The following is a 24,781-nucleotide window of genomic DNA, read 5'->3' on the forward strand; positions in this document are numbered from 1 at the left end:
ACAAGCTAATACTACTAGACTTTAGATTTATGAGCTGTATCTTGAATTTGTCTACACAGCCCGGCTGTTTTTTATTTATCATCATTATTGCTAGTCTGCCACAGAAGTGCAAGAGCCTGTTTGCCAAATCTGGACCACACTTTAGGTGGGGGCAAGGAGACTCCCCTCCCTCCTCATGTTCTATCTATTGTGTTTTCCCACATACACTTCAAGCAAGTTCAGCCGACTTGGAGGACTGATGGATACCATGACCAGCTGGTTATTTAGCCCCTCCCAGAACTGATAATCTGGATTCAAATGCCTTTATGTGCTTCTGTTATCTACATTTACACTGTATTCTGAGCCCATGTTTCCTTCAGAATTCATTTAGGGGACTCTAGTTGGCTCACCTAGAGTCTTCCATCATGGCTGGCAAGGATTATCAGAGCCATTTAGAGTTTGCGCTCCACCCATACTTTTCTATGGATTGTGAAGGAGACGTGGGCTTTTTTTTCTAGATCACTTTCTCATTTGTAGGGCCAGAGTTGAAAACATGTTATGGGGAAGCATGACAGCTTTGGAATTTCTCGTCGGTGCCTCTGCTTTTAAAGCAGAAGACTGATAGACTGCTTTGATAGTGCCAGAGGGCCATTCTCTGGCACACTGTATATTTGCCAAGGCACTCTGCTAAATAGTCCCCAAAGGCCCTTGCTGAAAGGAGGGGGGCAGTGCAGACATTTTTTAAAAGTTTTAAAATAAAATAGAAGGATAAATATGCTTAAAGCTATTTTATTCCACATGGGTGGCAATAACCACCAGCTGTCACCAGGAAGCAGCAGATGTAATTGATAAAACAATTCAAAACTCTTGTGGGTCCATCGTCAATAAAGTTAACACCCAAAAAGTGAATGAAAGGATTCAAAGTAGAACCGGGTAAGCTCCCCAGGCCTGCCAATAATTAAATCACTGAACTACACATGAGCATAATTTTTTAATGCAGATTAAAGAGGAGGATCAGCTGGGCAACTTGCTTTGCTGGGTAGGGATGCAGCACCATATGTTGCTTATGAAATTGTCATTAGCCAAGGTAGCAGTGGTGAATGGGGGAGGTGGGCAGAAGACAGACCACCATTGTTTCTAAGGAAATGCAGGATCTAGCATTTAACCATAATAAGGAAAGGATGAAATTCTACGGACCAGGGAATGGATGGTAATATTATTCATTACCACAGTTTAGCATTAAATGTGCAACACCTACTCTAATTTATTGATGGACTGTTTAAGACGGGTGTTAACCTGTTTGTCTTGTATTATAATTGAATTCAGTCTCTAGGCTACAGAAATTTGAGAAGTTCATCCTTTCTCAATCAATATGCTCCCCTTCAGTGACCCATTTCGAGACAGCTTCATAAAAAATAATGTATTTTGTTTTAATAAATTTAAACACTATGACAGCTGCTCAATTTTTATTGGTTGTTTTTTTTCCCCCCTCAGATGTCTCTTTGCTGCCGAGGGAAGCCAAGCTCACAATCAATAGTAATTGATTAATCAGCATCCCCTTTGAACAAAAGTGCTAATCAGTTTTTGATTAGTTCATCAAACCAGATGCAAAGGCAGCCCAAGCCGGCCTGATAGATCATCAGTGTTCTACATGACTTATGGCTTCTGAGCAACACGGGACTGCAGCGTTCCTGGAGGGGTTGGGGTAGGGGAACAACATAATTATTAATTTAACCAAATTATTAGGAGCACAAACAGTTGTTGGTTTATTGCTCCTGACTCAGGGGTGATAGATGGAACTGCAGCAAGATCGCATCTGACTTGGTGCAGAGCTGAGAGACCCAGAGTATTTCCTTAATTGATGATGCTTGGGGAAGGGGTGGATGGCTGATTTAGTCCCATTTTCCTAAAGAGGAGAAAAATTACTTCTGCATATCTCACTGATCCTCATCTGACTACTTATGCCAAGAGGGATCAGGCCAATGAAGACTCGGTCCTCTAGTAGGATCCTTGAGAAACTCCACTTGCCAGGACCTCTGTGTCAGAGCTGTTTTTTTTTTAGGGTCAGGCCCTGAACTGAGAGCAGACTGCTTACAACCAGCATTACATTCTATGCAAGGAGAAGGACTTATCTCTTACTTTAAATGAAAATCGGCCTAATGTTTTTGCAATTTCTCTAAATACACCACCAAGAAGAGGCAAAAATCAAACACTCCCTTGATGGGTTGGCTGTCTTTCTAATCTTCTAGTTATTTATCTGAATTCACTGGGATTTGGAACTTACTCATCCAACAAGTATCAATCGAGTGCTTTCTACACGACACGCATACAGCAGTGACAAACCCAATATGGCCCTTTAGAGCTTTCACTTGGTGGAAAAATCCAACAGCTAAGCTCAAACTGGGACATGCTACATAGAAAAATAAAAGCATCCTCCCTGTTTCTTATGTTTGACAAAAGCACATAGGAGGTGGTAAATCTGCACTTTAAAAGACTAGGTGGCTCTCATTTTCCTCCCTGGGTGAAACCCGTGGTCAAGGACCACCACCTCACATCAACTGTTCAAGGGAGCTCAAGTGAAATCTCCTCAAGAAGGGGCAATATGAAACTTCTCCTTCCAACGGCTGGAGCAAGGATCTACAGTCCTATGCCATGGCGTCTCCACTACAATGATGAGGAAGGGGGTTTCCTTACTGATTTATTCAACATTAACTGGTTAAAATGTTTAAGAAGCTGTAGCTGGATGGCAGTGAAGTCCCACAATATCATGGTAGCTCATATAATTGTTTAGCTTTGACCATTTTGAATCTCTTCCCCCCTCCCTTCTTTTTAGGATATGCTTCTTATTCTGGATTAGTAACACCTAAATCCTGGAATCAAGCATGAAACCTACTTTTGCAAGAGCTCAGTGTGCTGTGAAAAAGGTCTGAGGTGGATAATTAGTTTACATCATGGTGTGTGACAAAACAATTGCCCCCCCTTCCTCCCTGCCCCTCCCCACCCCATGCTTCTAAGATAACTATGATGTGGCTTTTCCAGTCTATTCTACAGAAGTAGATGGTCAATAGGAATTTTGTTTCTTTTTAAAAATAAAGATCTTCTCTCATAATCCAACATCCTTAAACTGCTTTGTAATACAAAAAGTTCCTCTTGAACCATTTTTACATCCAGAACATAAAAATTATTTCAAGCCACTGACAGAGTGGCTTTCATACCATCCAAAGAGGACTTGGCCTCCCTTGTATTAAGAGCATCAGTCCCAATCTGAAATATACATGCCACTAGCATAGGGAAAAGGGGATGAGGAGGAAGAAAGTGGTAATAAAAATTTGTTTTCCTTTAGTCTCAAAATCCACAATTGCTAATTAAGTATTTGAGAAACCAACTGGCCATTTTGTAGAAGTGGACAGAGCACCCACAGGTTGGACACTGCAGTGCCTTACCTAATGACTAGCCCTTACCTGAGAGGTCCTCACTGTCCAGTTCTTCTGCGGAATTGGGCAACTGAGTAAGGCCTTACAAGTAAAAACAAATCGTTTTTCTTTTCATTCCTCAAGGGACATAAACAAAACACTTAAGAACTGAGGATGAATTTCTTAAAAAAAAAAAAAAACATGAGCCAAATCTCTTGCTATCTCTCTCTTTTTTTGGAGAGCTTGAATGCATTAATCCATAAGTACATTTCTCCAATCATTTCATTTTGTTATTGGTACACAATCAAGGCAGAAAGATTCCTCAGTCTCCACTTTCAAAGCACATGAAACATGAAGGTGAATGTTTAAAATCACTCATTCATAACAGCATGCAAAAAGAAAAGAAAAATAAAGCCTGATTGTTAGCTGTCGATGCTCTGACATAGCTCTTAAATACAAATACATTGAGATGTTACATACTGATGTATGTAAGTTTTATTTCATATTTTATCTAAATTGAAATCCTTTGCCAATACTGACAAATACATTTCATTATCAATTTATGATGATCTTGGATCACTTATTTCAAAACGGTACAGCATCTGCTAACTACAGATTGCAGGTTATGTCTTCATCAGAAAATCTGATTCGCAAAATGACTTTTTAAAAAGGAGAATTTAAAAAAAAATCAGTGGTATTCCTGAAAAATAAAACCCTCCAAGCTGAGAAAGCAGTTAGGTCAGGAGATAATCTGGTGGGAGCTAACAAGGCCTACCTATACCAAGCCACCACCAATGATGGCTGGCTGGGACGGCTCTCAGCCAGCTCTGATTTGAATTAGAGGAGGGTTAGAGGGATGTAGATAAATGATGGGAGGCTTGGCTAGGGGACCTCAAGCTCTGCTTGTAGGCTGCCCCTTTAACACATTATTAACCACCACAAAATGTGATATGACCAAGCAGGTCTCCACCTGTTCCTTGATGTTCTGCTCAAAGTCCTGTCTGATGGCTCTGGGTCCTCCTCTACTTTGCACAATTTGCTAATGCTTCTCTAATGGGATCTGCCATTTTGGAAGAATATGTGTGGGTCTATAAAACTGCAAGGATTTGGGGAGAGGGGTGAGTCTTTATTTTTCATCCTTCCCTTCTCTTATAGCCAAGCATAGAGTAGACTCTCAGCAAGCACTTGCTGAGTGAATGATGTGGGAGTAATGCTCAGTGAACCACCAACCAGAGCATGAAACAAATGCTCTGGAAACAAGCACTGTCAAACTGATCACACTATTAAAAAAAAAAAAAAAAAACCAAAGTAACAGAAACAATCTTGTAGAAATGGTCAGTAAAAGCTTGGATTTTGTAAACTGTTTTATAAAGAAGTCAAGTGAATATTGATAGCTAGGCTGGTGCTGTGAAAGGAAGCTGTTGTATCAGCTCTTGAAGAAGAATTTCCATTACGAACCTTGGGTGCCAATATTCAAGGGCAGGTGCCAATTAAAAATGGGAGGGTTTGAGTCCATGGATGTTCCCAAACTATGGATTTAGGCAACAAAAGGGAAAGCAGTGAGTAATGCAATCAATTACAGAGGCAACTGAGTAGGGATGCTATCTGTTTGTTCTGAAATCTGATTGGCTGAAAGTGTTCCTATTTCTAATTGGCTTTATCCTTTGTATAAAGACTGATGAATACAATTATTTGAATAATTGTTATAAATGGGCAACATAAAGTACTTCTCTGTAGTTAATTATGAATTTGCAGTTCTCAGAAGGCTAATCCCTCACTTCTACGTGGCCCAATGAATATCAAAGCATTCTACATACGTGCTTGGCACCCACTGAACCATATTAAACAAGGATGTTTCAAAGTAGGCAGCTTTACTGCTGAATGCCTGCTTCCTTAGGGAGGGCATTAGAAAGCTAATTTTAAAAAATAAAGACAAATATGTTTATGAAATATCATTGATATGCAAAGTTTCCCATTAAAAAGCAACAGACAGTTGATATACACCTCATTAAAGATGAAACTGTCATTTTTAATGGCATAAATTTTAAGATATACCAAATCATCTGGAATCCACCGCTCAGATTACATCTGAAAGTGGGAAGCCATTTAGATTAGTGGCGTTAAATTTGTTTTTGCACTACTGTTGTATTTTATGAATCTGCAGTGCTCGGCCATAGTTGGATAATTTTTGAATAAATATAATTGGAAGAATGTACTGAAGCACTGAGTGTACTTGTGAGGACAAGCAAAATTTACCTCCTAAAATTGCTTTGACTTAGGTAGTCCTCTTTCATGTTAAAAATTATACACTTATTTTCTCAAAGAAACAAAGATGCATTTTATGAGGCAATGTTCTTTAAAAGGAAACTTCACAATTTAACAATACGGAAGGAAATCCCATTTTGATTTTTCTCTTTAAACTTCCGTATCATTTGTCAAAGCCCTTTCTTGTCACTTCTAATCAAGATGTATCCAATAAATGTCGTTAAACTTTGTTAAACAAGTGAAAAGTTTAACTATTGGTCCATTTGGGATTTGTGTGTTTTTTTTTTTAAGCAAATAATTCTGAGCATGGTAATTTCATGGATGCATAATAATGGTCTCTTCTGTGGAGATGTGTGTTTTGCTTGCTGGCGGGTCTAGGATGTGCGGCACATACCCTGGGCCTCCTCAGTGCCTCTGCTGTTGTTACTCCTCTTTTCCAACAGACATCGCTGGCTTCTAAAAGTGCTGTGATGTGGCAATCTTAAACCAGGTTAAGGAAAACCTCAAACATTAGAAACAGCAAGAAATCCTAGAGGTAGTTAAATAAAGTCAAGGTCAAACAAAATTTCAATGTTTGTGGGTTCAGTTCATCAGGGTTTCATTTTTTTTTTCAGAAAATGTCATAAAAGAACGATCAAAGAAAACCTCAAGGAACCAAAAATGTAGCCCCCTGGCTCCAGTACCATTCCCAGTATGAAAAAGTAGGCGATGGTCTCTTTCTTACCTAAGCGGCATACATCTGATCACTTGGCAATATTATGGAAACTGTTACTTCCATCACCAGCCATAAGAGTTCAGACGCCCCCGGTAGTTTTAATCTAAAGCTCAGTCATCCTGTTCTTCCTGCTTTGTCAGCTTTTGTGGAGAGTTTGTCCCTTCTTCCCATTAGCAGAAATTTGGTTCACGCCGTTAAACAGTAGCACATTGTTTCCAAACGGCATATCAAGGCTGAAACACAATCTTCAGGTCCTGCAGCCATCAGTAAACCTCTTTAGCTTTGTTCTGGAGTAGAACATAGGATGTCTGCAGAGCCCCTCGACTGAATGACAGCCTTTGAATGCCACTGTTGTGTACTCATACAGAGAGATGTGCAGAGAGGTACATACATAGATGGTGGACATAGAGGTTGTAATAATGCGCACTGCTGGCTCTTGGTCTTTCAGATGGGCTTCGGAAGTACCCCACAATTGAACAGAAAGTCAAGAATTTCATGTGCTTTTAGGATTCTATCAAGGGTTGTGCAACTTATAAAATAAATCCGGAAAGGGAGCCTCAGGGGGTGGTCACCTAAGGGCAGCGGACTAGGGTGTGAACGTGTATCTAGCACAGGCCAACGCTTTTTGCAACCAAAACTGAAAGTGAAAAATTATTTCGGGGCGGGGGGTGTTCCCAGTTTGAGTCTTACCATAATTACATACTGAATTAAAAACTATCGAAAAACTCATTTGGGATATGTAAATTCATGAGATAGATCATCAGCCTCTGATAGATCAAGAGGTGGAAAGCAAAAGGATAGGTTGACTAGGAAATCATAAAACGGGAGAGGGAGGAAGAGAGGGAGAAAGAGAGGGGATGGGGAGAGAATCTCCAACCCAGAGGAAGCCAGCTGTCTGCAGTGCAGCAAAAGCACAAGCACTATTCCAGACCATGGGCATGCGGTCACCCAAAACCTCACACAGGGGAGGTGGGTGGGGGAAGGGAGAGGGTACACACAGGGCACAAGACACAGAGAAGCGCCCACGTTTGAACAAACAAAAACCATCACACGCACCCACACATCAATAATTATAGTAGTGACTACACCACCCGTGCTTTGAGTCACTCATGCATCTCTGCCATCAATTTCAGACCACGTGGTACCAGGTGTGGCAGAGTGTTTTGCATCGCTCAACATGCACACATAGCACAGGATTCTTTCGGTCCAGGCCTTAAGGATGAGCTCCAAAAACACAAGTGCTCAAGATCCTCATTTAAAGGAAATCCCTTCGGTCACCCTAGTCTAAAAATCCCATTCTTACCCTCGCTTTTACATTTACCCTCAATTAGATGCTTAAAAACACATTGTGACTGATTGTTGTTTGGTTTCTTTTTTGGAGAAAATCCATTTGATTTTGAATCATGCCCATGCACTTCTAACCTTCCAATACATGCTTATTCCAACCAGATATTGGTAAGAACAAATGGTCAACATACATCAACAACTGGTATAACTTCATACGTACTCTAGCAACACAAGCTTGAATAAAGTATTTTAATGAGTCTTCAAAGGGAAAGCTTTTTAAAATTTTTTCCGTCTTTATAAAAGAAAAGAGAACTGTAGAAGGAACTCCAGTATGAAAACTTTTAAGACCAATAAGGTAGCCACGAGAGGCTGACCTACTATGTCTTGTCATTTGAGTTGCCAAGTTCTCAGACCACGCCATTTTTCTAGGCCCAGATCTCTATCATGAACGTCTCAAGGTTGTTCTCAAGGGAATCTGAGTCAAAGGTTGTTGCACTAAAGAAGCTGGTTTTAGCCATAATTCACTTGAAGACAATCAGTTCCAGATCTTCTTCTCTCTGGAAATTGGGACCTCTGCTTTCCAGTTTCCACCATATTCTATCCCCTTTTCTACCCTGATGACTGATCTGAAGACTGTTTCCCCTCCGTCAAGGAATGTTGACATGAAAGCTTTTGGCTGTAGGCTGAAGAGTATGCTATTCAAGAAGGTGGTGAGGATGCTATGAGAATATGAGCCAAGTTAGGAGAACGTGTTTTGAAATGTATTATATGGGGGGGAGGGGGCAACCTGGGTCACCACTTCTCTCCTCCTGCTGTAAAGGAATAGTGTGTGTGTGTGTGTATGTGTGTGTGTGTAGCATTCTTTTTTCCCCCTCCCCAACATTTCTCGGCTCTGGGCCATTTCTCATGTACTTCCAGTCATTGAATGACATCCTAGTGGTGTATCGCTGGCTTGAACACTGCTCGAACTAAGGCAGTGAGTGGTTGCTTCTCTTTTTCTGACACAGGAAAGCTATAAAGTCTTACTCCAAGTGTCTCTTTGTTATGCCACAAAAGAGAGATCGCTGTCCCTTTCTCTTTTCAGACAGAAAGACCCGATCCTAGACCATGACGGGCCCCTAAGTCAACTTCTCATTTTTCAGGTCAGAGAACATATTTCCTACTTGGGATACTTCACCCGACTCCAAGACCTACATCCATTAGAGTCACATAAGTACATGGATTTTATCGAAGGGACCTAGCAAATAGAACTCTGGAGTCTTAGGAGATAGAGGATCAATATTTCTTCAAAGATCTCACAGAATTCAGGAATCTTATGGTTACATTTGACCCTGGAGTCAATTATAGGAAGCTCAGAACTTAAAGCATCTTAAAAAGAATAGAACAAAATCTCTTGAATGACATTAAAATAGCCTTAAAGCTCTGAGACTAATCGATAAAAGTCAGGAAGTGCTCAATTAATGATGAAACCTACAAATAACTAAGCTTAATGGAGTGCAGTGCTGAGCTGTAGCAAGCACTATGGGGCATTACCTGAGAAAGTGGAGGTTTTATAACTAATTGATTTCTCATGATTGCTGGTGTATCTGGCCCTTTCCCTTTTCCCTCTGTGGTGGTGACAGGAAAAGGCCAGGTGAGGTTTGAGGGATGTGGGGAGGGATATATGGCTCCATACCTAAGTTCATTTTGCTTTCTTGGAATTCCTCATTGGAAAGTCCAAGTAGGGGGGTGATGTGCCAAGCATCAGGGCCTGACCTTTAGGGACAGCTCACACAGGACAGGCTTCACTGAGAGATTTCTGACTGACAGGTCCTCAAATGTAGGTCTGTTTTAAGGAAGTCAGTCTGTGCCAGGAAGAGAGGTTTTGCTAAAAGTTGCATGACCGGTGAAGGGTTGGCTGCTCACCCCTGGTCACCTAAATGATGGATTCCAACCTTGCACAACATGCGAAGTAATGTCAATAGGCCCTTTACTGAAAAATTCCCTTGAACTCAATGATTAAAATTCAGCCCAATTTTTAACTAACGTATCTTTCTCCAAGCACAGTATCACCAGGGTTAAGAGTTAGGGAATAAAGTCATATACAGATGAAACATGATTCTAATTTTCTGATTGGAGAGACACAGAAAAGTTATTAGGCTTATTCCAACCTAGTAAGCCAGAGATGAAATTGAGAAAAGGATGGCCGTTTTGTTTTTCTTTTTTAATCACCTTTTGGTTACAGCCATGACCACCTTTTTTAGTATTTTGCCTATCAGGTACTCACACACAAATGATTTTTTTAAGTGCCACTTAATGCTGTTAAAATTTACATATGGTGTCATTCCTGGTTTGGAGAGGTTTCCTGCCCGATGCCAGCATAAGCCTGCACGCACACACAGAGATTAAGAGTTAACTGGCACGGGTTTGCAGAGGTAGATATGATTGGGAACATAATTAAGAGAAGAGCGATGACCTCTCTCCTCACCAGCTTGTGAATTTAAACAGGACTACGCATCTGCCCATCACTGTGCTTCACAGCCTCAACTACGAAGGGGCACGCATGATCCCTCTTCCAAATGCATCTAGGATTCTAGCCTATCAACAAAGAAAGCAACTGGGCCTTTGATCCAGAGGCTATGATTTTTAGGCAAACAGTCGTTTGTGAAGTCCCTCGTGTTTCGGTGTCTGGGGGGGTGGGGGCTGTGTCCATGAGGGCCAGGTGCAGCCGGACCCTCCTGTACGCCGGCCTGGGAAGCGTGGGCCTCGCCCCAGACCACAACCACCGACTACTGAACTCACAACAGAAATGACAAGACTCGACATCCTTCCAAGCCTTAAGAATTACAGTATATGTATGAGATCAGTCTACTTGAACACGATTTCCCTTGAAGACTGCATTTCTCTTTTTCCCAGGCTTGCCTTGCCTCTCAGCAGCGCTGAGAAAGTAGATAAACAGTAATGTGATACCAACCGTGAACTGCTGGCTCTGTCGTCGCGGCCGTGTCTACAGACGGGAACAGAGGATTGGAGGAAGGGAGGAGACAGGAGGAACGGCATGCAAAAAAAGGGAAAATGGAAAAAAATGGAACAGATAATATATGAGCAAGCTTTCAAAGAACATCGCGTGACAAGCAATAATAAATGAAAAGCAAAAAGCATTTGAAGTGAGTTGCACTGTTTTAAGACATGCCTTCAGCTCAAAGCTGCGAGCCAGTGAGGAAAACAGTCAATTCTTTGGTTCTGGGGGTCTTGCCAGGACACATCTACTTGCTAGTCAATAGTCAGGGGAACATGCAAAGTGAGGAGAAACACCAGTGCAAACTCGGTGGCTCTGAACGCATTGGGGCTCAGGCCCATGGCAGAAAAGCTCAGGCGGCAGGCTGCCTAAACAAGGGATTCATACATTCAAACATTGCCTTTGTCTGAAGCCAGCCCACGCGGGCACTCGGGCCTCATGACTGCCAATCAGGCATCACTGAATCAATCGTACTTTTAGGATCCTTTTACGGCTTACGCTCAGATGCCTGCAGATGAACATATGAGCTCAAATTTTCCATCCCATGTTATTATTTCAGCAGAGTTCGGCTGGAAAGTTCCATTAATGGGGAGGCCATGGGAAGGAACATGTTAAAGGCTTCCAGACACACACCCCCTGCCCCCAGTCCCCCCTCCACCACCGTGAATCCCTTCTTCGCTTTGCGGCTCTAACTGTGTTGTTACAAACCTAAGAGCAGAAGACCAGCATGGACACACTCAAGTCCACACAACTTGCCAAACGCCACTTCCCATCCTGTAACCTTCCACAGCTTAGAGTAACCGGCCGTTCCTCTGTTCCCAGTGCAGCACCACGCTGGCTGCGGGGAGCTGCCAGGAGCCCTGCCTCCATGGCTGCAGCAGGAGATGGCGCATTCCCTTTCTCCCTGCCAGATGCACTTGCTGTGGAAGAAAATGTGGTCTTTCTCTCTCTTCTTCCATTCCGGATGCCGTTCAAGTTTTCTCCTCCTTCTGCTAGGCTTCAAACCAGGCCTGCTGTCCTGGCTCCTCTTCACAGGAAATTGCTCAAGGGGCTCAAGAAATTTTCCTTTGCTTTTTGGCTAGAGGGAAAGTGGGATAAATATCTAACAAAATGCACGATGACATTCTTTTTTTGAGTTGTCTTTTTTTTTTTTTTTTAAATACCACTCCGGTGGCCAACTTCATTCCAAAGTCAACCCATCTGGCCCCGCTTTAGTGTTCAGATCTATATGTTTCCAGTATGTCCCCTTCCACACTTCCCTTATGGCCAGGAAGGGATGGTGATGTGGTACAGGAGCTCGTCATCTGTAGCTGGGTGGCATCTTTGGTTAAAACTGCAAGTAGTTACCTGTCCTCCCCACAATCCCTCCCTTACCACAGCTGGTAATTATTTTCATAAGTTCTATAGACTCCAAAAGACTCTTCTGGACTCGACACAGGCAATGTTTAAATGCAATGGAATGCAAAAAAAAAAAAAAAAAAACCACAAATTTTTTTTTGGGTTTTTTTTTGGTCAAATGAGCCTGCTGCTTCTGATTTGTAAATTAGGACACATGAATTCACACCAGTGTTCCCCTTCAGTTGGCATGCTTTCCTCAGGACCCTATAACCATCAAAAAAAAAAAAATGCAGCCCTTTTAAGGAGCCAGAATTAACCAGCAGTCTGAGAAGCCACTGCAGCTTTAATGTCACTTATAGCTGAGTTTCTGAAGAATAGATGAAGGAAAGAAAAACATAAAATACACCGCATAAGAACACAATACTTACTTACAAGTCAAGTCTGTATGCATAAAATAGCAGTAAAAAACAATACCAAAAATTGTACAGTTGAAACATCTCTACACCAGATTGTCATGACCCAGTTGACACATCTCCTTACTTGAAACATCCAAGTCAAGTGTTAGTTTGAGGTGCTTTCAATTTAAGGGGCAGGATCAAATGCACATTTGTACAGAAGCATTTATATGCATGTTAATACATTTTATGGATAGGCACTGGCTCCTTTCCAAAAGGAGAAAAAAAGCAATAAACACTTTGGCTTGTTATTTTAATAGTAGCGCTTCTCATAAGCTTTAATTTTAGCAGGTAAATAATTAGCATAAAATGAAAGAAAGGAGGTGGAGTAAATCCTAAACGGTAGAGCCCTCAAAAATCTATCATAGCATGAACCGATGATTCCTTGATTTACTGTCTTCCTGTATCACAGCGCTGTCTGCTTTATCAGGAAACTAAACTAAGTGACCCTAGGCGTCGTCAGCTTCCACGTGGGCCCTAGAAAATGAGCGAGCAAAGTCCACAGTGCAGCTTGCTTCCCCATTCTGGGGATGGGAAATCCATCAATTGTACCCAAAAGGGGAGGAGAAAGGGATGCTGAGGAGTGGAAGGGGGTGGGGTGGGGGACATCTTCTAGAACAGCTAAAAGCAAACACACATTCAAGTCAAACCACACAGTCACTGCAGCTAGAAATGGCAAAGCCATGATCAGCAATGGAGCAGGAGAATGTAGCAGATACACAGAGTTCGAAGGAGGTTTGAGGGTGTGTCAGGGGAGGCGCTGATTCTATTTCCCTAAGAGCATCTGGTGTGTTATCTGAACAGAGGCTATTTCAAGTAAAGAATTAAAAAAAAAAAATTCTTTAGAAGTGACTTTGTGCTCCCTGCAGGAGAGCACTGTAACAGAATCTAATTCTCCCTTGTAATTGCATTATGACTTCATGCAGAAACCACAGACACCCTGGCTCTGAAGTGAGTGCCGCTCTGTGAAGTAGGATTTATTAGGGGTGTCTTAATCAGAAGACTGGCAACATGTACCGGCCCACTCCTGTGAATCAACTTGTGGGGTCACTCTGTTGTTTGATAACATTCGAAGGGTATAGGCAAAATGCAAAGAGCAGATTTCCAAAGTAGGTTAGAAACGCTGTCATTAGCTTGAAAAACGAAGGTGCCTAATTGTCCTAACAAAAACCTTTTTCAACTTCATTTTCCTGCTGCCTTTAGAAAGTCACCTGGGCTAGACCTCTGAGTAAAAGACTTCTCAGGGAGTTGAGTTGGGCTTATGGCGGTTGAAGGCTTATGGAATTAAAAAGGCCTTGCTGAGCTATTGTCTCTATTTTAGTTTTAATTACAACGAGGGCAAATTTATAGTACATTTATTTTATGTGGTCAACAACAACAACAAAAAAACCAATCCCACGTTCTTGCAAACCCAGTAAGTGTGTACGGCCTTAATGGTCACTCTCTAGCTGTTTTATGAGTATAATCAAACAAGGTATCCAAGGGCAGGCCCTGCACTATTTGAAAGATGCCCATTTCACTAAATATTGACTTCTCAGTCTCCCAGCCATACAAACAGTTTATGGCATTGTATCTTGAATAAATTAAACGTCACCTATATTTCATGTGGCAGTATAAGATATTTAGAAAATGCAAAGGCTCTGACAGTGTGGGAGATTAGAGACAGTGGCCATTTAACCAAGTAACCAAAAAACTGAACTAAAACTAAACTAAAATAAAAAAAATTTGCTGCACGAGAGGCAGCTGGGCAATATTTAGTTGAAACAGTCATGTGTAAGCTCCACTGTGGCACATTCTAATCCTTTCATATGGATTCTCTCCAACTTAGAATTGTTCATTGAGTGTGACAGACTGGAGGTTTAAAACTAATCCATAAATTAGTCCGTGGTCTCAAACACAACGGGCGCCATAAATGAAAATGAAAATCCTAGAATAAAATTAAATTCACAACCTTAAATACTTTTTTCTTTACCAATTGCTCTGTGGTGCTCCTGCTTTCCAATGCAGATTCACTGCAAGACTGCATTTTGGGGTGTGTGCGAGCAGGGTGTACATTAAGAAATGCACAGTGTAATAACCCAGAGAACCCAATCTGCTCAAAAGCAGAGCTTAATTGTAAAGAATTTAAATTCTCCCATTTTGATTGTCATAAGCTTAAATGAAAGCATACTAAGCAGTCCAGACATATTTTAATACACTTTCTCCGAGTTTATTTTCTTAACTAAAGTCAATAAGGAGCCAATGGGTTTTCTTAATTGAATTCCCCTTCAGTTTGTGTTACAGAGCTGCTTTAAATCTAGACACTAGGGCAGGCAAGGAATTCCCCTGACAATTTTATTTTCCAAGTTGTGTTCTGCCGGCCAATATATATTAAATATAGTTTTTTTTATTCTTTTCTTTATTTATTTCTGACTTATTTAAAATCTATTGAAAGCAAAAAATACGTGCTGGCAAATTAAACTTTGAAATTTATTTTCTACTGGGTTCCCAGTTCATTTTCTTTCCAACTATGTCTTGCTTTAATTAAACTCCCATTTCTCAGGGACTGGAGACAGGGGACAAGAATGGAACAGAGGCTAAGAGGCCCAAAATAAGAGTGATGATCAAGGTCTCTTCACTTCTTCAAGTCCCTCTTCCCCTCCCCTTCCCAGGAAGAGATGGGGCGCCACAGAACAGCAGGATGGAGAGTGGCTTGGTTTTTTGTTAAGCAATTTCAAGTTTTTGTTAGTTAAAAGCCTCTTCAGAATTGTTCACTAGGGCTGCTGGGCCCCTGAGATCTTTTCATTTGCAAACCAGATGTTCTGAAAATAATAGGAACCTGTACACTTGTCTTTTCCTTTCCTCTCGCGGGGGGGGGGGGGGGGGGGGGGGGGAAGGACTTTTCTCTCCCCTGGGGTGGGTGAAGGCTGTGTGGAAGGAGGGACAGAGGGGGAGGCAATGCTCTCACCTGGGAAGGCACAGGTGAGGGCATTGCAGTGAGGGTGAAGGTGGAGGGACGGGGCTCTAGAAGTAGAAGCTTCTAGTCATCTCTGGGTAGATGCTGGAGGGCCAGGTCCTTCCAAGTCTGACCTTTCCCACCATCAAGATGGTCACTTTCTGAGCTCAGGAAACCCACATAGATGACACTAGTTTTCTGCACTGTGGACAAATCCTTACTATGGAAACAGGTAAAATCTTTATCTCTTGGATGATTTTTAAACAAAGAGCATAAAAGTATGGAAATTAGGATAGAAGCAATAGAAACAGAAAAATATCAGTTCCCAATTCTCATTTCCTTTTTTTTTTTTTTTAAAGGCAGAATCAGAAGCATGTGGGTGGCTGAGTGATTGAGCATCTGCCTTTGGCTCAGGTTGTGATCCCGGGGTCTTGGGATTGAGTCCGACATTGGGGCCCCCACTGGAACCTGCTTCTCCCTCTGCCTGTGTCTCTGCCTCCCTCTGTGTCTCTCATGAATAAATAAATAAAACCTTAAAAAATATATTATTACTAATAATATTCTTATCAGGCATATTGGGCTATCAGTAAGTAACTACTGAATAAATGTGTGACACATAGTCTAAATGGAGTAGAAGCCAACTCTAGAAACAAAAGCTAGAATGAGAGAGGTGTATTTCCTAGCAGCAGTGGCTTCATATATGCTCAGAACATATATAGAACATACACACATACTGAAGACAGATGCTTGAAGTCAAGTTGGGCCTTCAGGCTTAATTTCTGAAACACCGTCCTTATCTCCCTTCTCTCCATTCCTTGATGGCAGACCAAACTACTTCTCCTGTGATGCTCTCCCCGGTCCTGTCCAAGCCACCTGGTCAGCCCTCACAGCAGAGTGGTGCCTGCTATTGAGATCCAGTGTGGAGAACCTGTTCCCCAGACCCTGTTTTAAGGGTCTCAAGGAATTTTGTCTCCACGGGCATAATATGCTGTACATATTATGGGTGCTTGGTATTTGGTGAATGAACACCAAAAGCCAATAAGCATATGGCCCTTATACCAAGCAAATCCCAATAGCACCAAGCAGGTATCATTAAGCTAAGACCTGGCAATTATCTGCTTTATGTGAAGCTAGGCTCCCTACTGTCACTTTGAAGGTCCTGTAACAGTTTGCCATAAGCACAGGTGTACTTCTTTCCTTTCTATTTAAGGAACTGAAAACATGTGCCACGGTGTTGGGCTTCCCTCACTTGGCATACTCTCTGAATATCTCTGAAGGATAAGGCTTGCATTCACGTTTATGGGATTGGATACATTTTATACACACAACAGCTTGTGATACCGCATTATGAAAACCAAAATAACGATGTGGGCCTGGGGGCAGGACTCACTTTCCCCAAGGTACACTGGGTTTGGAGTGCTTAGGTATCAAAAGAAGAACACCACTGTTTTCTTTTCCAAGAAATACAAAATACTTAATTGGATACATACTTTAAAAAAGAGAAAAACTCATTTAGAAATGACCTATTTTGTTCCTGTGAAAGAATTTTTAAATATGTTTCAGATTTTGGCCCTATAGCTATTCATTTCTTATTCCAAAGTGATTTTAATGCCTTAATTTATGACAGTCACATGTATAGTGTGACCAACAGTCCCTGAATTTCCTATGGAAGCTGCTAAGGATGTTTATAACCTAGTGCTATGAGCTTCTAAGGCAGACTCTCATTAAGCATCTAAGGCAGGACAAGACTGAACAGAAACAATATAATACCCACATTATCTAGGGAGGGAAACACAAACTATTTTCCTAAGGTGACTATACAAAAAAGCTGGACCCAACTATCAGGCAGGGTTTAAAGCTACCAGCCCAGAAACAGGTCATTTTATATATACCTCATACATAGAGTCAACTAACTTCAAAGAAAATTCAAAACAAAAACCAAAACAGAAGAGCCCCACCCCCCCAATAGGGCAGTAGGCTTTTCTTTGATTCTAATTTCAGAAAGGAATCTATATGAAGGACTCTGAACTCAGATGATGGTTTGGCTGGCTCTATATTTTAACAGAGGGTTCAAGGGGCAATTTAATTATGTGGTTTGCTCTTCAGTATCCGTGAGTGAAACCACACGGACAACTTGAGATGAAAAAAAAAAAAAAAAAAAAAAAAGGAAAAAAGAAAAAAAGGAGTGGGGAATTGTCAATTGCAATAGTTGTATCAGAAATATCTGATCAGAATATCAGTGTGTATGAAATAGAAGAGACACCCAAGAAACTCAAGGCAAATCACAATGAGGCTCTGGATGGCTCCTGTTTCAATTCTGTCCCTCAAAGGGTTTTTAGGAAGAGATTCTAATGACATTAATGGCCTAAGACTTGTAGAGCCGCAGAGAGGTTGACAGGGCAAGTGACATTCCTTTTAGTCCTCCAGAGCCTTCAAAAATTCCTCCCCTAGAAGCTACCGCTAGACGTGTGCCTTCACCCGAAGCTCAGGGACCTGCTCCATACACATGGGACAGGAGTCAGAGCCGCCCAGCTCCTCCCACCCATCGGGTCTAGGACTCGGGATGGCAGCATCTCATTGGGCTGGGCTCACAATTTTTCCCTTCCTGGGGTCTCCGGGACGAGGCTTTAAAATGCTTTTGAAGGAATCGGGTGACTGGGGACTCCAGGATGGTCTGCCTCCCTAACAAGGGGAACATCGATTATCCTGGTTATGGAAGATAAAAGATAACGCTGAAGCACTTCCTTTCAGAGAAATCAGAAATCAACTATGACCTTCCGAGTTTAAAAATATTTTTCTATTGCATTTGTACATTTTCTTGTAATGAAACTGTGACCTGGGGAATGGGTTTCAGTTATTGCATCTGAGTGGGAGAAAAGAAATGGAGGACTGTGGGCTGCTTCTTTTTCTTTTTTTCTTTCTTTTCTTTTTCTTTTTTAAAGCTCAGGCTTTATGTTACTGTCACTGGATTTAGCTGTTGCAGCTTTTAAGGCTAATGGTGGCTGTAATGTAGCAAACGGTACAAGAGAGAAGAAGAGTGGAAATTAATTTAGCTATCCATTTGTCAAGATTCAGTCTGGAAGATTTTTTAGGAACCAATCTAAATCTCGGGGATAGCCTGGACCTTTAAAATGGGACACACGATCATTCAGCTCCATAACCTTTAATCTGTTTGAAGTAAGGAGCAAATGTTAAATTCCACAAGTGTACTTTCTGGGCAAGATAAATATATGTAAGACTGCTTGTTAAGGCACGGCAAGCTGAGAAGATCATGTCCGTTAAGGCAATGGATCCTACAATGTTGTTTTAGAGGCAAAATTACTTTAACTACTCTTGGGTGTGCCACCGAGAAATCTGGGTGTTTATGGCCACGGATGCCTTCTGTATGTGGACAGGGTTCAAGTGCTGGCACTGAAAGGCATTGTGCACCTGTGAGCTCATTGTGTCTCAGGGCGTCTCGGGCCGGGAGCAGAGAGGGGCCAAGACAAGCCCCTGCTTAAAATCACCTTTGTATGGACAGAAATACAGCATTGTTTGTTTCAAGAATTTCTTCTTGAATGGAGTCTGTCTGCTGGGAACTCTGAGGACAGTGAATTATAGCTGCTGGAGGACACAAGAGTAGCTTTAGTCAGGGGTAAAGGCTTAAGGCTGTGAGTGGAGGCGCCTCTTCTGTGTTGCTGAGAGTTGGGGTGGGAAGGGGGAGTTCAGGGAGTGCTAGGAAAGGTCTTCAAAAACAAAATGCAAAAACCAAAAGTCAGCCTCAGCTAGTAAGAGGCCAGCCACAAATGAAAAGTGTTGTTCCATGTTATGGAGAAATGGAGTGTTTCTACAGAGCAAGGAAGGCCTCCACTGCCTTAAAATAAAGACCTAACTAGCCACAGCCACCTAGACGGAACCTTCTAGAAGGAGAGGGAGTAAAGGGCTGGCTCATTCCTGGGCCCCTTCTGCAATGACAGACCGACTACCTGTACAGGGCAGCAAGGGGGTTGGACGTGTGAGTTCCCAGGGACATCCAAAGGGCTGTTCTTAGGAAATTTCACAAAAACTTGTTATGGAGAGCTCAAGCCTAATTCAGTTTACAGCCTGGATAAGCAGCAAGAGAAATCACGAGAGGTCAAAACCTGGCTCCCAGTACAGAAAGTTGCTAGCCCGACCACCTGGAATCAGGAATCAGGAAGGAGCATGTTCGCTGTGCTTGGGAATGAGGTGGAAAGGCGGGGGGGGGGGGGGGGGGGGGCGGGGGGTGCAGGGAGGAGGGGTCTGTGTACTCTGCTCAAAGCTGAGTTTACTTAAGCAGCAGAAGGAACTGCAGAAATACACACAGACAAGAATTTAGGAAGCAGCCGGATGGAGCGGAGTTCAGAGTGAGACATAACCAATTGATGGATTTTCAGAAGATTTTAAGTGCAGGCACTGATGTTTTCATAAACAACAGTCAGAAAAACCCTCACTGGTGGCTTTCTCTAAGGCTCTCTTTGTCCCACCGTGAAGGGTTAGAAAGGTGAAGAACAGGGAGATTAGCTGATCTACTGTCCTATCTCATCAACCTCCTCTTCCACGGAACACTCTGGATTTTCGTCATGCCTGTTTCACCGACTCCTGTGAAAACCGGAAACGTCTCCAGACAGTCAGTGTAAAGGACAGGTGCCCTATCTGGGGTGCTAACGAGGACCTCCACCGAAGAATGATGAATTATATATTCAGTGCTTTAAAAGAAGTCCTGTATCCTGGGGTGTGGAGCTCAGAGAGACCTTGCAGTCTCCTGGGATAACAGAATGAAGCAGGAAAGTTAACTTTTAAAGAATTTTTTTTTCCTCAGAGAATAATTACTTTTACTCGTTCTGGGGTCAGTACTCCTACACATGGTTGGGGAAGCGCTTACCTAAGGATGTCTAGTAGACATGGTGCAACCATAACCTTTCCTGCCACCGTAGGCAGAGGAAGCGCCAGGGCTCCCAGACAAGCAACATCAAGTGGTATGAGAGCTGCTGGGTGCCAGCAAGGGGATGGATGGCACACTTCCTCCCTCAGTGATAGAAATCAGAGACAATGAACCTCATTTTGAATTAGTTTCGGCCAGTCCAAAAAAGATAAAGCCACAGAGTCACAATGGCTGTGGCTGCCTCTTCCACACCTCCAATATTTAACTGAGGGCTGTGGGGGGGGGGTACGTGAGTGCTCAGCTCAGAGAAGACAAGTGACTCTCTCTGACCTCCTGACCCAGGCAACACAAACAGGTGGTCACTTTGTCAGCAGGTACTCTGGGGCAGGAAGGATGGAGATGTACTTCGAAACATGGCCCGCATGGGCCTGTTAGAGGGTGTGTATTTTCCTTCATTTGAATTAAGATGGAATTAAGACAAGGAGAAGATCCAAAGCCAGAATACTTACCATTTCATCAACCGTGGCTAAGCCTAAGCTATCGGCATGTAATAGCCAGGCTGCCACTTTCTCTAGCATTCTGCTTTGAATAGTGATGCTTAAAAAAGAATTCTCTTAAGTGTAAGCTGCAAAATATCTGATCTACTGTTAAGTGCCTGGATGTTAAAGATTTTCTGGGGTCCTTAAGATTCAACTTAAGAACACAGCAGCTAATGTCTTTGAAGTTCCAAAATAAAGGAACAATTAAATTCCAAGGATTTCAAGAGAACTTTTCGGCTTCTTTGCATACATACCAGAAAGACAATATACATTCAGGACATTTTCAGTGGTAATGAAGGTACCGTACCTGTGATGATGGTAAGGATGATGGTGGTGGTAGTGGTGGTGGTGGTGGTTGTTGTGGGAGGAGGGATAGTTGTGGGGGGATCTGGATAAAAAAAAAAAGGAAAATCAAACCCACAATGCTGAACACAACAATGATCAGTAATGACAAAACAAAGGCATGAGGACATTGAGATGTTTGTTTGATGACATCCCCCTCTGAAACCAAAAGCTTCCCCGCCTTCCCACCGAAGATCTGTGTCTTGTAACCCAAAAACCTTAGTTGGAAAAGCTAAGAAAGAAGAAAAGAGATCTGTATTAATGAAGCGAACTAGGGATGAGGAGATGTGAAGGAGAGAAGGGAGGAAAAAATCAAAATAGGATACCCCTAGCCTAATCTGATTTCAAAGGTGAGGGTAAACCAGCTCCATGCCCAAGAGTCACTTCATTTTATACTATTGCAGATGGGAGAAAGGAAGGAGATGATGCTGCTCTATCAAAAGAGCTCCTATCGGCCAAGGATGAGTGTGCTCCTGCTCCCTGCTCTCCATGAGGGGTAACTTCATTATTCCCCATCAATATATCCCAGCGGGAAGTAAAACTACTTCTATGCTTGTAATAAATACAAAGAAGAGAGAATGTCACCACTAAATATCAAGTTCCAGGCATGTGAGATTTTACTGAGATTTTATTTTTTTTAAAAGTCAATAAATTTTACAACCTATAAATATTAATACATTAGTTGCCTTTGCTCACGCTAAAAGCTTGACCTAAGTGGATGGCGAGGATAAGACCAAAAGCCTGCCTTCCATCTTGTAAACAGGATGAAATATAAACGAGGTTTGACCCTCAAAGCCAGGAATCCCAGAGGGAATCCTGCGTTAGATGTTTGATATACTGTATATTCTTCTATCATCTCAAAAATTATTTGGGGGACAAGGGAAGGGCAAATATGAAAGAGAAAAAATAAAATCCTGAGCCCAAATGATCAAACTGAATGTGTTAAATTGTCAGGAAGACTTTGAACTAAGCAATCATTCTGCTATAATAGAGCATAAGACGATTTGAAGGCTTTTGATTTTAAATTTTATCTAAAGCACGTCAACTTTCTCTTCCTGACACATCTGGTGTCCTTTTATCTCCAAGTGAGCTCTCAGATTGTCTAATTAATACATCAAAACTTTAATTATATACTGCACCTTTATTGGCTTTGGTACAACTTCCTGAAAGTTTATAAAAACACTATTTTGGCGCCTGGTTGTAAGGTCTGTTCAAAATGATGCCTACTATTGATCAATCCAAGGTTTTAATTTTCCTCACAAACTTCTCTAACACATACAGAATGTATGGATTTGATGGGGAAGAAGCAGCAGCAAATTGTTCTGTTTTACAGGAGACTGTGCTCGTTCAAAGTTGTGGACATGAGTGCTTTAAAGCAGCTTCACAGAGAAATCCAAAAAGGAATTAATAATAATAAAAAAAAAACCCACACGCACACACAAAAATCTCATTCTCCTCCAAGAAGCAGAGATGGTTTAAATTAGTAATTTCAAACTACCTTTTTAGATGAATAGGCAGTTATGTTCAGTCTTGCTTCTTGGACACTTTCTCACGGAGGCCCCAGGTAAGGAAGCATTCTGTGACCTGGCAGGTCACATGGATGCACCCACGCCTTGCTGCAGGCACTGGGACAGATACAGATGAGCAAGGTGCACTGTCCTCCGAGTTGAGCTCCGAAGACATCCTGCGCCCTCTACTACCTAGTTCAATGGTACCTGGAGAGGTGCCTGCTGCCCAGCATGTGGGCAGCTAATGTGGTTTTCCTGTTCTGGTTCAATTACAATATTTATCACTGGGAAGGAACATCTGTGCCTGGGAGACTTCCCCTGAATATACTCTAATGCTATTTCTGTACCTCTCTCTCTCAAAGTATTGGCACAAAATGTGGGATAGCCACAATACAATCAAAGGGGAGCTGAAGGTCCGTTTTTGAAATATGATTTGAAAATACGATTATGAACAAGGGGTAGACCAGACTAACAAGGGCAGGGACTTCAGAAAAAAGGTCACCAGTGCCTTTCGTTATGTGAAAATCACACACTTTCAATTATTTTCATCACTACCGGGGTAACTGTTGTCCTTCACATCTGGCTCAAGTGACCTGAATGAATTAGATTCCGTTAACAGATATAACCTCATCACTCAGATCGTTTCTAGCAATAAGAGCAACGTGAGGCCACTATTTAAGAAAATACAGAGTTGGAGCTAATGAGCTGTGTTTGACACATGGAAGCTAAAAGAACAAAACCAATCGGGGTTCAGGCACTAACCAGCTAGATTCTCCAAGTACAGGAGTTATTTCCAGAGAATTAAACATTTTAAAAGCATGTGAATGCTTAGTTCATAAAGTACTCTTAATGTTACTGCAGCAGTACAATAAATCACCTTTGAAAAGAAAACCTACTTGCCATCTTCTCAAGTTGCGAGGATATTTTACTAACAGACTAGCAGTACCTCAGGCTGGTGTTCTAGCCTGCCATTCCAAGCACTGCTACTGGCACAGCTTAAGGGAGGCAAGTAGAATAATGCAGATTGAACAGATCCCTAGACGAGGGCAAGTGCACCATCCTGGGTTGGGGAGATGTATGTGTGTGTGTGTGTGTGTGTGTGTGTGTGTGTGCGCGCTTGTCTAAACAGGTAGGTTGCTATGTTTCTTGGCTTTCAATAACGTACTCCAGCCCAGCAAGTGAATTCCAAAAACAGTCTTATGTTTGGTGGGAACTCTTCTACTGGGAAGCAAGAGGCGCTCCAAAGTAAGAAGTAAGACACAAATGTCCCCATGGACTTGGCCTTCCAAGTATCTTGGCTCGGAAACAGAGTTAGTGACCCTGTGAACTTGGGCAGCTTAGATGACCTTTCCAAGCTTCATCTGTCATCTGAAAAGTGGGACGAGGATAATGCATACTTCCTGGTGTTACTGTGGAGAGGTGGTCACTCTTGTGCGACAAAATGAGCGCCCAGCAAGTGCCAGCTGTAAGCTGGCATCCCAGATTATCGAAATACCTCAGTGTCAGTCAAATCCACAAAACATTTCTTGAGACATGGGAACAGTAGGTACGATAAATCACAATTGTTTCTCCGGAGATAACTTAGTTTCTGAATCAAGGAAGCATATAGTAGATTGGTGGTGATTTACCACCATTGGGACCCACCGCTGACCAGTGGCAGCAATGGACAGGGCTTGCACGAGCGTCAAACCCTCATGGACAGAGGGGGATTTACCTTCCACCCCCTGGCATCAGCAGACTGTGAACAGTCTGAGGCACAGGCAGCTGTGTAGTATCACCTGGAAATGGGACATGTGGAGGCCCCTGGCACCTACACAGGACCGCCATTCCCTTCACTTGGATCTCCTCAACCACTGGAGAGAATTAATGCTATTCCATGTGTGGACTACAGACAACATGGGCGGTATATGCAGAAAACACACCTCAGAAGTTTACAAACCAGGTGAGTAGATGTGATCCTGTAATTCTGCATTTGTTAAAAGGGTAAAAAAAATCCCAAAACTTCAGGATTAGATTATAAGGATTATATTTAAGTACCCATGTAGATATGGTGTAAAGCATGTTCCGATGTCCTCAAAAAGACAGTGACTCCTGTTTACTTCATAAGGAAAGTGGTCAGGTTCTA

General features: G+C 42.2%; 1 protein-coding gene across 3 annotated transcripts in view; it reads right to left on the reverse strand.

Moving 5' to 3' along the window:
• CADM1 (cell adhesion molecule 1) overlaps window positions 1–24,781 on the reverse strand; it is a 327,476-nt gene that overhangs the window by 13,420 nt on the left and 289,275 nt on the right. Inside the window, exons 8-9 of one of the 3 annotated variants that reach the window (XM_055306988.1) lie at window positions 21,114–21,194; window positions 10,613–10,645 (exon numbers count right to left, since the gene is read on the reverse strand). In XM_055306988.1, the coding sequence (XP_055162963.1) occupies window positions 10,613–10,645; window positions 21,114–21,194 (114 nt within the window). The remainder of the gene's footprint in view (window positions 1–10,612; window positions 10,646–21,113; window positions 21,195–24,781) is intronic. The other 2 variants (XM_055306990.1, XM_055306989.1) reach the window with 2 other exon arrangements.

The sequence above is a fragment of the Nyctereutes procyonoides genome, unplaced genomic scaffold, assembly GCF_905146905.1.
Source record: "Nyctereutes procyonoides isolate TBG_1078 unplaced genomic scaffold, NYPRO_anot_genome, whole genome shotgun sequence".
NCBI lineage: Eukaryota > Metazoa > Chordata > Mammalia > Carnivora > Canidae > Nyctereutes > Nyctereutes procyonoides.